This window comes from Lampetra fluviatilis, unplaced genomic scaffold, assembly GCF_964198595.1.
Source record: "Lampetra fluviatilis unplaced genomic scaffold, kcLamFluv1.1 SCAFFOLD_225, whole genome shotgun sequence".
In the NCBI taxonomy this organism is placed as follows: Eukaryota; Metazoa; Chordata; class Hyperoartia; order Petromyzontiformes; family Petromyzontidae; genus Lampetra; species Lampetra fluviatilis.
In genome coordinates, this window is record NW_027621784.1 from 123,697 (window position 1) to 136,827 (window position 13,131).

The 13,131-nt window shown below is 61.0% G+C and overlaps 1 protein-coding gene across 1 annotated transcript in view; it reads right to left on the reverse strand.

The window, feature by feature from the left end:
* The window catches only part of LOC144955693 (uncharacterized), a 40,949-nt gene that overhangs the window by 24,674 nt on the left and 3,144 nt on the right, over window positions 1-13,131 (reverse strand). Inside the window, exon 2 of the mRNA XM_078885843.1 lies at window positions 9,986-10,199. Coding sequence (XP_078741969.1) covers window positions 9,986-10,013 — 28 coding nt within the window. The 5' untranslated portion in view covers window positions 10,014-10,199. The remainder of the gene's footprint in view (window positions 1-9,985; window positions 10,200-13,131) is intronic.

Below are 13,131 nucleotides of genomic sequence, written 5' to 3' on the forward strand. Positions count from 1 at the left end.
GAGTGGGTAGGTGAGTGGGTGGGTAGGTGGGTGAGTGAGTGGGTGGGTGAGTAGGTGGGTGAGTGGGTGGGTGGGTTGGTGGCTGAGTGAGTGAGTGGGTGAGTAGGTGGGTGAGTTGGTGGGTGGGTGAGTAGGTGGGTGAGTTGGTGGTTGGGTAGGTGAGTGGGTGGCTGGGTAGGTGGGTGGGTGGGTGAGTGGGTGGGTGGGTGAGTGGGTAGGTGGGTCAGTGGGTGAGTGGGAGGGTGAGTGGGTGGGTGGGTAGGTGGGTGGGTGGGTGAGTGGGTGGGTGGGTGAGTAGGTGGGTGAGTGGGTGGGTGGGTGAGTGGGTGGGTAGGTGGGTGGGTAGTTGGGTGGGTGGGTGGGTGAGTGGGTGGGTGGGTGAGTGGGTGGGTGAGTAGGTGGGTGAGTGGGTGAGTGGGTGGGTGGGTGAGTCGGTAGGTGGGTCAGTGGGTGAGTGGGAGGGTGAGTGGGTGGGTGGGTAGGTGGGTGGGTGGGTGAGTGGGTGGGTGGGTGAGTAGGTGGGTGAGTGGGTGGGTGGGTGGGTGAGCAGGTGGGTGGGTAGGTGGGTGGGTGGGTGGGTGGGTGAGTGGGTGAGTGGGTGAGTGGGTAGATGGGTGGGTGGGTGAGTGAGTGGGTGAGTGGGTGGGTGAGTAGGTGGGTGGGTGGGTGAGTGGGTGGGTGGGTGAGTGGGTGAGTGGGTGGGTGAGTGGGTAGATGGGTGGGTGGGTGAGTGAGTGGGTGAGTGGGTGGGTGGGTAGGTGGGTGGGTGGGTGAGTGGGTGGGTGGGTGGGTGAGTGGGTGAGTGGGTGGGTGAGTGGGTGAGTGAGTGGGTGAGGTGGGTGGGTGGGTAGGTGGGTGGGTGGGTGGGTGGGTGGGTAGGTTGGTGGGTGGGTGGGTGAGTGGGTGGGTGGGTGAGTGGGTGGGTAGGTGGGTGGGTGGGTGAGTGGGTGGGTGGGTGAGTAGGTGGGTGAGTAGGTGGGTGAGTGGGTGGGTGGGTGAGTGAGTGGGTGAGTGGGTGGGTGGGTAGGTGGGTGGGTGGGTGAGTGGGTGGGTGGGTGAGTAGGTGGGTGAGTAGGTGGGTGAGTGGGTGGGTGGGTGAGTGAGTGGGTGAGTGGGTGGGTAGGTGGGTGGGTGGGTGAGTGGGTGGGTGGGTGAGTAGGTGGGTGAGTGAGTGGGTGGGTGAGTGAGTGGGTGAGTGGGTGGGTGGGTAGGTGGGTGGGTGGGTGAGTGGGTGGGTAGGTGGGTGAGTGGGTGGGTGGGTGGGTGGGTGAGTGGGTGGGTGGGTGGATGGGTGGGTGAGTGGATGGGTGGGTGGGTAGGTGAGTGGGTGGGTGGGTGGGTAGGTGAGTGGGTGGGTGAGTGGGTGGAGTGGGTGGGTGAGTGGGTGGGTAGGTGCGTGGGTGAGTGGGTGGGTGGGTGGGTAGGTGAGTGGGTGGGTAGGTGGGTAGGTGAGTGAGTGGGTAGGTGGGTAGGTGGGTAGGTGGGTGAGTGGGTGGGTGGGTAGGTGAGTGGGTGGGTGGGTGAGTGGGTGAGTGGGTGGGTGAGTGGGTGGGTGGGTGGGTGAGTGGGTAGGTGGGTAGGTGGGTGAGTGGGTGGGTGGGTAGGTGAGTGGGTGGGTGGGTGGGTGAGTGGGTGGGTGGGTGGGTGAGTGAGTGAGTGGGTGGGTGGATGATGGGTGAGTGAGTGGGTGGGTGGGTGGGTGGGTGGGTGGGTGAGTGGGTGGGTGGGTGGGTAGGTGGGTGGGTGGAGTGGGGTGGGTAGGTGGGTGGGTGGGTAGATGGGTGGGTGGGTGAGTGAGTGGGTAGGTGGGTGGGTGGGTGGGTAGGTGGGTGAGTGGGTGGGTGAGTGGGTGAGTGGGTGGGTGAGTGGGTGGGTGGGTGGGTGGGTGGGTGGGTGGGTGAGTGGGTGAGTGGGTGAGTGGGTGGGTGGGTGGGTGGGTGAGTGGGTGGGTGAGTGGGTGAGTGGGTGGGTGAGTGGGTGAGTGGGTGGGTGAGTGGGTGGGTGAGTGGGTGAGTGGGTGGGTGAGTGGGTGAGTGGGTGGGTAGGTGGGTGGGTGAGTGGGTGGGTAGGTGGGTGGGCGGGTGGGTGGGTGGGTAGGTGGGTGGGTGGGTGGGTGAGTGGGTGAGTGGGTGGGTGGGTAGGTGGGTGGGTGGGTGAGTGGGTGGGTGGGTGGGTGAGTGGATGGGTGGGTGGGTAGGTGGGGTAAGTGGGTGGGTGGGTGAGTGGGGTGGGTGGGTGAGTGGGTGGCTGAGTAGGTGGGTGAGTGGGTGAGTGGGTGGGTGGGTGGGTAGGTGAGTGGGTGGGTGGGTGAGTGGGTGATTGGGTGGGTGAGTGGGTGGGTGGGTGGGTGGGTAGGTGGGTGGGTGGGTGAGTGGGTAGGTGGGTGAGTGCGTAGGTGGGTCGGTGGGTGAGTGGGTGGGTGAGTCGGTGGGTAGGTGGGTGGGTGGGTGAGTGGGTGGGTGTGTGAGTAGGTGGGTGAGTGGGTGGGTGGGTGGGTGAGTGGGTGGGTAGGTGGGTGAGTGGGTGAGTGGGTAGGTGAGTGGGTGGGTAGGTGGGTGAGTGAGTGGGTGGGTGAGTAGGTGGGTGAGTGGGTGGGTGGGTGGGTGATTGGGTGGGTGGGTGAGTGGGTGAGTAGGTGGGTAGGTGGGTGAGTGGGTGGGTGGGTGGGTGGGTATGTGGGTGGGTAGGTGGGTGAGTGGGTGAGTGGGTGAGTGGGTAGGTGAGTGGGTGGGTAGGTGGGTGAGTGAGTGGGTGGGTGAGTAGGTGGGTGAGTGGGTGGGTGGGTTGGTGGCTGAGTGAGTGAGTGGGTGAGTAGGTGGGTGAGTTGGTGGGTGGGTGGGTGAGTAGGTGGGTGAGTTGGTGGTTGGGTAGGTGAGTGGGTGGGTGGGTAGGTGGGTGGGTGGGTGAGTGGGTGGGTGGGTGAGTGAGTAGGTGGGTCAGTGGGTGAGTGGGAGGGTGAGTGGGTGGGTGGGTGGGTGGGTGAGTGGGTGGGTGGGTGAGTGGGTGGGTGAGTAGGTGGGTGAGTGGGTGAGTGGGTGGGTGGGTGAGTCGGTAGGTGGGTCAGTGGGTGAGTGGGAGGGTGAGTGGGTGGGTGGATAGGTGGGTGGGTGGGTGAGTGGGTGGGTGGGTGAGTAGGTGGGTGAGTGGGTGGGTGGGTGAGTGGGTGGGTAGGTGGGTGGGTGGGTGGGTGGGTGGGTGAGTGGGTGGGTGGGTGAGTGGGTGGGTGAGTAGGTGGGTGAGTGGGTGAGTGGGTGGGTGGGTGAGTCGGTAGGTGGGTGGGTGAGTGGGTGGGTGAGTAGGTGTCTGAGTGGGTGGGTGGGTGAGTGAGTGGGTGAGTGGGTGAGTGGGTGGGTGGGTGGGTGCGTGGGTGGGTGAGTGGGTGGGTGAGTGGGTGGGTAGGTGGGTAGGTGGGTGGGTGGGTGGGTGAGTGGGTGGGTGGGTGGGTGAGTGGGTGAGTGGGTGGGTGGGTGAGTGGATGGGTGGGTGGGTAGGTGAGTGGGTGGGTGGGTGGGTGAGTGGGTGGGTGGGTGAGTGGGTGGGTGAGTAGGTGGGTGAGTCGGTGAGTGGGTGGGTGGGTGAGTGGGTGGGTGGGTGGGTGAGTGGGTGGGTAGGTGGGTGAGTGGGTGAGTGGGTAGGTGAGTGGGTGGGTAGGTGGGTGAGTGAGTGGGTGGGTGAGTAGGTGGGTGAGTGGGTGGGTGGGTGATTGGGTGGGTGGGTGAGTGGGTGAGTAGGTGGGTAGGTGGGTGAGTGTGTGGGTGGGTGGGTGGGTGGGTATGTGGGTGGGTAGGTGGGTGAGTGGGTGAGTGGGTAGGTGAGTGGGTGGGTAGGTGGGTGAGTGAGTGGGTGGGTGAGTAGGTGGGTGAGTGGGTGGGTGGGTTGGTGGCTGAGTGAGTGAGTGGGTGAGTAGGTGGGTGAGTTGGTGGGTGGGTGAGTGGGTGGGTGAGTTGGTGGGTGGGTGAGTAGGTGGGTGAGTTGGTGGTTGGGTAGGTGAGTGGGTGCGTGGGTAGGTGGGTGGGTGGGTGAGTGGGTGGGTGGGTGAGTGGGTAGGTGGGTCGGTGGGTGAGTGGGAGGGTGAGTGGGTGGGTGGGTAGGTGGGTGGGTGGGTGAGTGGGTGGGTGGGTGAGTAGGTGGGTGAGTGGGTGGGTGGGTGAGTGGGTGGGTGGGTAGGTGGGTGGGTGGGTAGGTGGGTGGGTGGGTGGGTGAGTGGGTGGGTGGGTGAGTGGGTGGGTGAGTAGGTGGGTGAGTGGGTGAGTGGGTGGGTGGGTGAGTCGGTAGGTGGGTGGGTGGGTGAGTGGGTGGGTGAGTGGGTGGGTGAGTAGGTGTGTGAGTGGGTGGGTGGGTGAGTGAGTGGGTGAGTGGGTGAGTGGGTGGGTGGGTGCGTGGGTGGGTGAGTGGGTGGGTGAGTGGGTGGGTAGGTGGGTAGGTGGGTGGGTGGGTGGGTGAGTGGGTGGGTGGGTGGGTGAGTGGGTGAGTGGGTGGGTGGGTGGGTGAGTGGATGGGTGGGTGGGTGGGTAGGTGAGTGGGTGGGTGGGTGGGTGGGTAGGTGAGTGGGTGGGTGGGTGGGTGGGTGGGTGAGTGGGTGGGTGGGTGAGTGGGTGGGTGAGTAGGTGGGTGAGTGGGTGAGTGGGTGGGTGGGTGAGTGGGTGGGTGAGTGGGTAGATGGGTGGGTGGGTGGGTGAGTGGGTGGGTGAGTGGGTGGGTGAGTAGGTGGTTGAGTGGGTTAGTGGGTGGGTGAGTGGGTGGGTGAGTGGGTGGGTGGGTGAGTGGGTGGGTGAGTGGGTGGGTGAGTGGGTGGGTAGGTGGGTAAGTGGGTGAGTGGGTGGGTGAGTGGGTGAGTGGGTGGGTGAGTGGGTGGGTGAGTGGGTGGGTGGGTGAGTGGGTGGGTGAGTGGGTGGGTGAGTGGGTGGGTAGGTGGGTAAGTGGGTGGGTGGGTGAGTGGGTGGGTGGGTGAGTGGGTGGCTGAGTAGGTGGGTGAGTGGGTGAGTGGGTGGGTGGGTAGGTGAGTGGGTGGGTGGGTGAGTGGGTGATTTGGTGGGTGAGTGGGTGGGTGAGTGGGTGGGTGGTTGAGTGGGTGGGTAGGTGGGTGGGTGGGTAGGTGGGTGGGTGGGTGGGTGAGTGGGTGGGTGGGTGAGTGGGTAGGTGGGTCGGTGGGTGAGTGGGTGTGTGAGTAGGTGGGTGAGTGGGTGGGTGGGTGAGTGGGTGGGTAGGTGGGTGAGTGGGTGAGTGGGTAGGTGAGTGGGTGGGTGGGTAGGTGGGTGGGTGGGTGAGTGGGTGGGTGGGTGAGTAGGTGGGTGAGTGGGTGGGTGGGTGAGTGGGTGGGTAGGTGGGTGGGTAGGTGGGTGGGTGGGTGGGTGAGTGGGTGGGTGGGTGAGTGGGTGGGTGAGTAGGTGGGTGAGTGGGTGAGTGGGTGGGTGGGTGAGTCGGTAGGTGGGTGGGTGGGTGAGTGGGTGGGTGAGTGGGTGGGTGAGTAGGTGTGTGAGTGGGTGGGTGGGTGATTGAGTGGGTGAGTGGGTGAGTGGGTGGGTGGGTGCGTGGGTGGGTGAGTGGGTGGGTGAGTGGGTGGGTAGGTGGGTAGGTGGGTGGGTGGGTGGGTGGGTGAGTGGGTGGGTGGGTGGGTGAGTGGGTGAGTGGGTGGGTGGGTGGGTGGGTGAGTGGATGGGTGGGTGGGTAGGTGAGTGGGTGGGTGGGTGGGTGAGTGGGTGGGTGGGTGAGTGGGTGGGTGAGTAGGTGGGTGAGTGGGTGAGTGGGTGGGTGGGTGAGTGGGTGGGTGAGTGGGTAGATGGGTGGGTGGGTGGGTGAGTGGGTGGGTGAGTGGGTGGGTGAGTAGGTGGTTGAGTGGGTTAGTGGGTGGGTGAGTGGGTGGGTGAGTGGGTGGGTGGGTGGGTGAGTGGGTGGGTGAGTGGGTGGGTGAGTGGGTGGGTAGGTGGGTTAGTGGGTGGGTGGGTGGGTGGGTGAGTGGGTGGGTGAGTGGGTGAGTGGGTGGGTGGGTGAGTGGGTGGGTGAGTGGGTGGGTGGGTGAGTGGGTGGGTGAGTGGGTGGGTGAGTGGGTGGGTAGGTGGGTAAGTGGGTGGGTGGGTGAGTGGGTGGGTGGGTGAGTGGGTGGCTGAGTAGGTGGGTGAGTGGGTGAGTGGGTGGGTGGGTAGGTGAGTGGGTGGGTGGGTGAGTGGGTGATTTGGTGGGTGAGTGGGTGGGTGAGTGGGTGGGTGGTTGAGTGGGTGGGTAGGTGGGTGGGTGGGTAGGTGGGTGGGTGGGTGAGTGGGTGGGTGGGTGAGTGGGTAGGTGGGTCGGTGGGTGAGTGGGTGGGTGAGTCGGTGGGTAGGTGGGTGGGTGGGTGAGTGGGTGGGTGTGTGAGTAGGTGGGTGAGTGGGTGGGTGGGTGAGTGGGTGGGTAGGTGGGTGAGTGGGTGAGTGGGTAGGTGAGTGGGTGGGTAGGTGGGTGAGTGAGTGGGTGGGTGAGTAGGTGGGTGAGTGGGTGGGAGGGTGGGTAGGTGGGTGAGTGGGTGGGTGGGTGATTGGGTGGGTGGGTGAGTGGGTGAGTAGGTGGGTAGGTGGGTGAGTGGGTGGGTGGGTGGGGTGGGTATGTGGGTGGGTAGGTGGGTGAGTGGGTGAGTGGGTAGGTGAGTGGGTGGGTAGGTGGGTGAGTGAGTGGGTGGGTGAGTAGGTGGGTGAGTGGGTGGGTGGGTTGGTGGGTGAGTGAGTGAGTGAGTAGGTGGGTGAGTTGGTGGGTGGGTGAGTGGGTGGGTGGGTGAGTGGGTGGGTGAGTAGGTGGGTGAGTTGGTGGTTGGGTAGGTGAGTGGGTGGGTAGGTGGGTGGGTGGGTGAGTGGGTGGGTGGGTGGGTGAGTGGGTGAGTGGGTGAGTGAGTGAGTGGGTGAGCGGGTGGTGAGCGGGTGGTGAGCGAGTGGGTGAGCGAGTGGTGAGTGATTGGGTGAGCGAGTGGGTGAGCGAGTGGGTGAGCGAGTCAGCGAGTGGTGAGCGAGTGGGTGAGCGAGTGGGTGAGCGAGTCAACGAGTGGTGAGCGAGTGGGTGAGCGAGTGGTGAGCAAGTGGGTGAGTGTATGAGTGAGTGAGCGAGTGGGTGAGCGAGTCAGCGAGTGGGTGAGTGAGCTCCTGGTGAGCGAGTGGGTGAGTGAGTGGGTGAGCGAGTGGTGAGCGAGTGGGTGAGCGAGTGGGTGAGCGAGTCAGCGAGTGGTGAGCGAGTGGGTGAGCGAGTGGTGAGCGAGTGGGTGAGTGTATGAGTGAGTGAGCGAGTGGGTGAGTGAGTGGGTGAGCGAGTGGTGAGCGAGTGGGTTAGCGAGTGGGTGAGCGAGTCAGCGAGTGGGTGAGCGAGTGGTGAGCGAGTGGGTGAGTGTATGAGTGAGTGAGCAAGTGGGTGAGCGAGTGGGTGAGTTAGTGGTGAGCGAGTAGTGAGCGAGTGGGTGAGCGAGTGGGTGAGCCAGTCAGCGAGCGAGTCAGCGAGTGGGTGAGCGAGTGGGTGAGCGAGTCGGCGAGTAGGTGAGCAAGTAGTGAGCAAGTGGGTGAGCGAGTGGTGAGCGAGTGGATGAGCGAGTCAGCGAGTGGGTGAGCGAGTGGGTGAGCGAGTCAGCGAGTGGGTGAGCGAGTGGGTGAGCGAGTCGGCGAGTGGGTGAGCGAGTGGTGTGAGCGAGTGGGTGAGCGAGTGGGTGAGCGAGTGGTGAGCGAGTGGATGAGCGAGTCAGCGAGTGGGTGAGTGAGTGGTGAGTAAGTGGGTGAGTGAGTGTATGAGCGAGTCAGCGAGCGAGTCAGCGAGCGGTGAGCGAGTGGGTGAGCGAGTCAGTGAGCGGTGAGCGAGTTGGTGAGCGAGTGGGTGAGCGAGTCAGCGAGTGGTGAGCGAGTGGGTGAGCGAGTGGGTGAGCGAGTCAACGAGTGGTGAGCGAGTGGGTGAGCGAGTGGTGAGCAAGTGGGTGAGTGTATGAGTGAGTGAGCGAGTGGGTGAGCGAGTCAGCGAGTGGGTGAGTGAGTGAGCTCCTGGTGAGCGAGTGGGTGAGTGAGTGGGTGAGCGAGTGGTGAGCGAGTGGGTGAGCGAGTGGGTGAGCGAGTCAGCGAGTGGTGAGCGAGTGGGTGAGCGAGTCAGCGAGTGAGTCAGCGAGCGGTGAGCGAGTGGGTGAGCGAGTCAGCGAGCGGTGAGCGAGTGGGTGAGCGAGTGGGTGAGCGAGTCAGCGAGTGGTGAGCGAGTGGGTGAGCGAGTGGGTGAGCGAGTCAGCGAGTGGGTGAGCGAGTGGTGAGCGAGTGGGTGAGTGTATGAGTGAGTGAGCGAGTGGGTGAGCGAGTGGGTGAGCGAGTCAGCGAGTGGTGAGCGAGTGGTTGAGCGAGTGGGTGAGCGAGTCAGCGAGTGGGTGAGCGAGTGGTGAGCGAGTGGGTGAGTGTATGAGTGAGTGAGCAAGTGGGTGAGCGAGTGGGTGAGTTAGTGGTGAGCGAGTAGTGAGCGAGTGGGTGAGCGAGTGGGTGAGCGAGTCAGCGAGCGAGTCAGCGAGTGGGTGAGCGAGTGGGTGAGCGAGTCGGCGAGTGGGTGAGCGAGTGGTGAGCGAGTGGATGAGCGAGTCAGCGAGTGGGTGAGCGAGTGGTGAGCGAGTGGATGAGCGAGTCAGCGAGTGGGTGAGCGAGTGGGTGAGCGAGTCGGCGAGTGGGTGAGCGAGTGGGTGAGCGAGTGGTGAGCGAGTGGATGAGCGAGTCAGCGAGTGGGTGAGCGAGTGGTGAGCGAGTGGGTGAGCGAGTCAGCGAGTGGGTGAGCGAGTGGGTGAGCGAGTCGGCGAGTGGGTGAGCGAGTGGGTGAGCGAGTGGTGAGCGAGTGGATGAGCGAGTCAGCGAGTGGGTGAGTGAGTGGTGAGTGAGTGGGTGAGTGAGTGTATGAGCGAGTCAGCGAGCGAGTCAGCGAGCGGTGAGCGAGTGGGTGAGCGAGTCAGCGAACGGTGAGCGAGTTGGTGAGCGAGTGGGTGAGCGAGTCAGCGAGTGGTGAGCGGGTGGTGAGCGAGTGGTGAGCGAGTGGTGAGCGTACCGATGAGCAAGTGTGTGAGTGTGTGTATGAGCGAGTGGGTGAGCGAATGGGTGAGCGAGTGGTGAGCGAGTAAGTGAGCGAGTGAGTGAGCGAGTGGGTGAGCGAGTGGTGAGCGAGTGGGTGAGCGAGTGGTGAGCGAGTGGGTGAGCGAGTGGTGAGCGAGTGGGTGAGCGAGCGGTGAGCGAGTGGGTGAGCGAGTGGGTGAGCGAGTCAGCGAGTGGTGAGCGGGTGGTGAGCGAGTGGTGAGCGAGTGGTGAGCGTACCGATGAGCAAGTGTGTGAGTGTGTGTATGAGCGAGTGGGTGAGCGAATGGGTGAGCGAGTGGTGAGCGAGTGGGTGAGCGAGCGGTGAGCGAGTGGGTGAGCGAGTGGTTGAGCGAGCGGTGAGCGAGCGGTGAGCGAGTGGGTGAGCGAGCGGTGAGCGAGTGGGTGAGCGAGCGGTGAGCGAGTGGGTGAGCGAGTGGGTGAGCGAGTCAGCGAGTGGGTGAGCGAGTGGTGAGAGAGTGGTGAGCGAGTGGTGAGTTTACCGATGAGCAAGTGTGTGAGTGTGTGTATGAGCGAGTGGGTGAGCGAATGGGTGAGCGAGTGGTGAGCGAGTGAGTGAGCAAGTGAGTGAGCGAGTGGGTGAGCGAGTGGTGAGCGAGTGGGTGAGCAAGTGGTGAGCGAGTGGGTGAGCGAGTGGTGAGCGAGTGGGTGAGCGAGTGTGTGTATGAGCGAGTCAGCGAGCGGTGAGCGAGTGGGTGAGCGAGTGGGTGAGCGAGTCAGCGAGTGGGTGAGCGAGTGGGTGAGCGAGTGGTGAGCGAGTGGGTGAGCGAGTGGGTGAGCGAGTGGGTGAGCGAGTGGTGAGCGAGTGGGTGAGCGAGTGGGTGAGCGAATGTGTGTATGAGCGAGTCAGCGAGCGGTGAGCGAGTAGGTGAGCGAGTGGGTGAGCGAGTCAGCGAGTGGGTGAGCGAGTTGTGAGTGAGTGGTGAGTTTACCGATGAGCTCCCGGTTGCGTGTGTCCATGGCGAGGTTCCTCAGGGCGGTCGCTGCGGCGCTCACCACTCGCTCACCATCGCTCACCGCTCGCTCACCATCGCTCACCGCGCGCTCACCATCGCTCACCACTCGCTCACCATCGTAGCGCAACAACTCGACCAGCACAGGGAGGCCACGCTCGCTCCTCACCAGGGTCCTCACCCGCTGGGCGCACTGCACTCACCAACATCGCCACGTCGACAGCGTCAACAACAACAACATCAACATCGTCAACATCGTCAACAACAACATCAACATCGTCAACATCAACATCGTCAACATCGTCAACAACAACATCAACATCGTCATCAACATCGTCGACATCGTCAACATCGTCATCATTGTCAACATCAACATCGTCAACATCAACATCGTCATCATCGTAGTAGTAGGTTTTTACCCTTTCAACTGGTGCAAAAACTGACACCTCTATACAAGGCATCATGTTTGCAATAACCACAACACAAGCAGTCAAAATGCAAACAAAAAGAAACAACTCTGATGATGATAATGATATGCACTGCCCTTGAAGTTGATTGGTCCACACCCGAGACAGCTTTCCTTAGAGCCTAGTCTCACACGGTCCTTGAAGTTGATTGGTCCACACCCGAGACAGCTTTCCTTAGAGCCTAGTCTCACACGGTCCTTGAAGTTGATTGGTCCACACCCGAAACAGCTTTCCTTAGAGCCTAGTCTCACACGGTCCTTGAAGTTGATTGGTCCACACCCGAGACAGCTTTCCTTAGAGCCTAGTCTCACATGGTCCTTGAAGTTGATTGGTCCACACCCGAGACAGCTTTCCTTAGAGCCTAGTCTCACACGGTCCTTGAAGTTGATTGGTCCACACCCGAGACAGCTTTCCTTAGAGCCTAGTCTCACATGGTCCTTGAAGTTGATTGGTCCACACCCGAGACAGCTTTCCTTAGAGCCTAGTCTCACACGGTCCTTGAAGTTGATTGGTCCACACCCGAGACAGCTTTCCTTAGAGCCTAGTCTCACACGGTCCTTGAAGTTGATTGGTCCACACCCGAGACAGCTTTCCTTAGAGCCTAGTCTCACATGGTCCTTAAGTTAATTGGTCCACACCCGAGACAGCTTTCCTTAGAGCCTAGTCTCACATGGTCCTTGAAGTTGATTGGTCCACACCCGAGACAGCTTTCCTTAGAGCCTAGTCTCACATGGTCCTTGAAGTTGATTGGTCCACACCCGAGACAGCTTTCCTTAGAGCCTAGTCTCACATGGTCCTTGAAGCTGATTGGTCCAGTTCTAAGGAAAGCTGTCTCGGGTGTGGACCAATCAACTTCAAGGACCATGTGAGACTAGGCTCTAAGGAAAGCTGTCTCGGGTGTGGACCAATCAACTTCAAGGACCATGTGAGACTAGGCTCTGAGGAAAGCTGTCTCGGGTGTGGACCAATCAACTTCAAGGACCATGTGAGACTAGGCTCTAAGGAAAGCTGTCTCGGGTGTGGACCAATCAACCTCAAGGACCATGTGAGACTAGGCTCTAAGGAAAGCTGTCTCGGGTGTGGACCAATCAACTTCAAGGACCATGTGAGACTAGGCTCTAGAAAAAGCTGTCTCGGGTGTGGACCAATCAACTTAAAGGACCATGTGAGACTAGGCTCTAGAAAAAGCTGTCTCGGGTGTGGACCAATCAACTTCAAGGACCATGTGAGACTAGGATCTAAGGAAAGCTGTCTCGGGTGTGGACCAATCAACTTCAAGGACCATGTGAGACTAGGCTCTAAGGAAAGCTGTCTCGGGTGTGGACCAATCAATTTCAAGGACCATGTGAGACTAGGCTCTAAGGAAAGCTGTCTCGGGTGTGGACCAATCAACTTCAAGGACCATGTGAGACTAGGCTCTAAGGAAAGCTGTCTAGGGTGTGGACCAATCAACTTCAAGGACCATGTGAGACTAGGCTCTAGAAAAAGCTGTCTCGGGTGTGGACCAATCAACTTCAAGGACCATGTGAGACTAGGATCTAAGAAAAGCTGTCTCGGGTGTGGACCAATCAACTTCAAGGACCATGTGAGACTAGGCTCTAAGGAAAGCTGTCTCGGGTGTGGACCAATCAATTTCAAGGACCATGTGAGACTAGGCTCTAAGGAAAGCTGTCTCGGGTGTGGACCAATCAACTTCAAGGACCATGTGAGACTAGGCTCTAAGAAAAGCTGTCTCGGGTGTGGACCAATCAACTTCAAGGACCATGTGAGACTAGGCTCTAAGGAAAGCTGTCTCGGGTGTGGACCAATCAACTTCAAGGACCATGTGAGACTAGGCTCTAAGGAAAGCTGTCTCGGGTGTGGACCAATCAACTTCAAGGACCATGTGAGACTAGGCTCTAGAAAAAGCTGTCTCGGGTGTGGACCAATCAACTTCAAGGACCATGTGAGACTAGGCTCTAGAAAAAGCTGTCTCGGGTGTGGACCAATCAACTTCAAGGACCATGTGAGACTAGGATCTAAGGAAAGCTGTCTCGGGTGTGGACCAATCAACTTCAAGGACCAAGTGAGACTAGGCTCTAGGGAAAGCTGTCTCGGGTGTGGACCAATCAACTTCAAGGACCATGTGAGACTAGGCTCTAAGGAAAGCTGTCTCGGGTGTGGACCAATCAACTTCAAGGACCAAGTGAGACTAGGCTCTAGGGAAAGCTGTCTCGGGTGTGGACCAATCAACTTCAAGGACCATGTGAGACTAGGCTCTAGAAAAAGCTGTCTCGGGTGTGGACCAATCAACTTCAAGGACCATGTGAGACTAGGATCTAAGGAAAGCTGTCTCTGGTGTGGACCAATCAACTTCAAGGACCATGTGAGACTAGGCTCTAGGGAAAGCTGTCTCGGGTGTGGACCAATCAACTTCAAGGACCATGTGAGACTAGGCTCTAGGGAAAGCTGTCTCGGGTGTGGACCAATCAACCTCAAGGACCATGTGAGACTAGGCTCTAAGGAAAGCTGTCTCGGGTGTGGACCAATCAACTTCAAGGACCGTGTGAGACTAGGCTCTAGGGAAAGCTGTCTCGGGTGTGGACCAATCAACTTCAAGGACCATGTGAGACTAGGCTCTAAGAAAAGCTGTCTCGGGTGTGGACCAATCAACTTCAA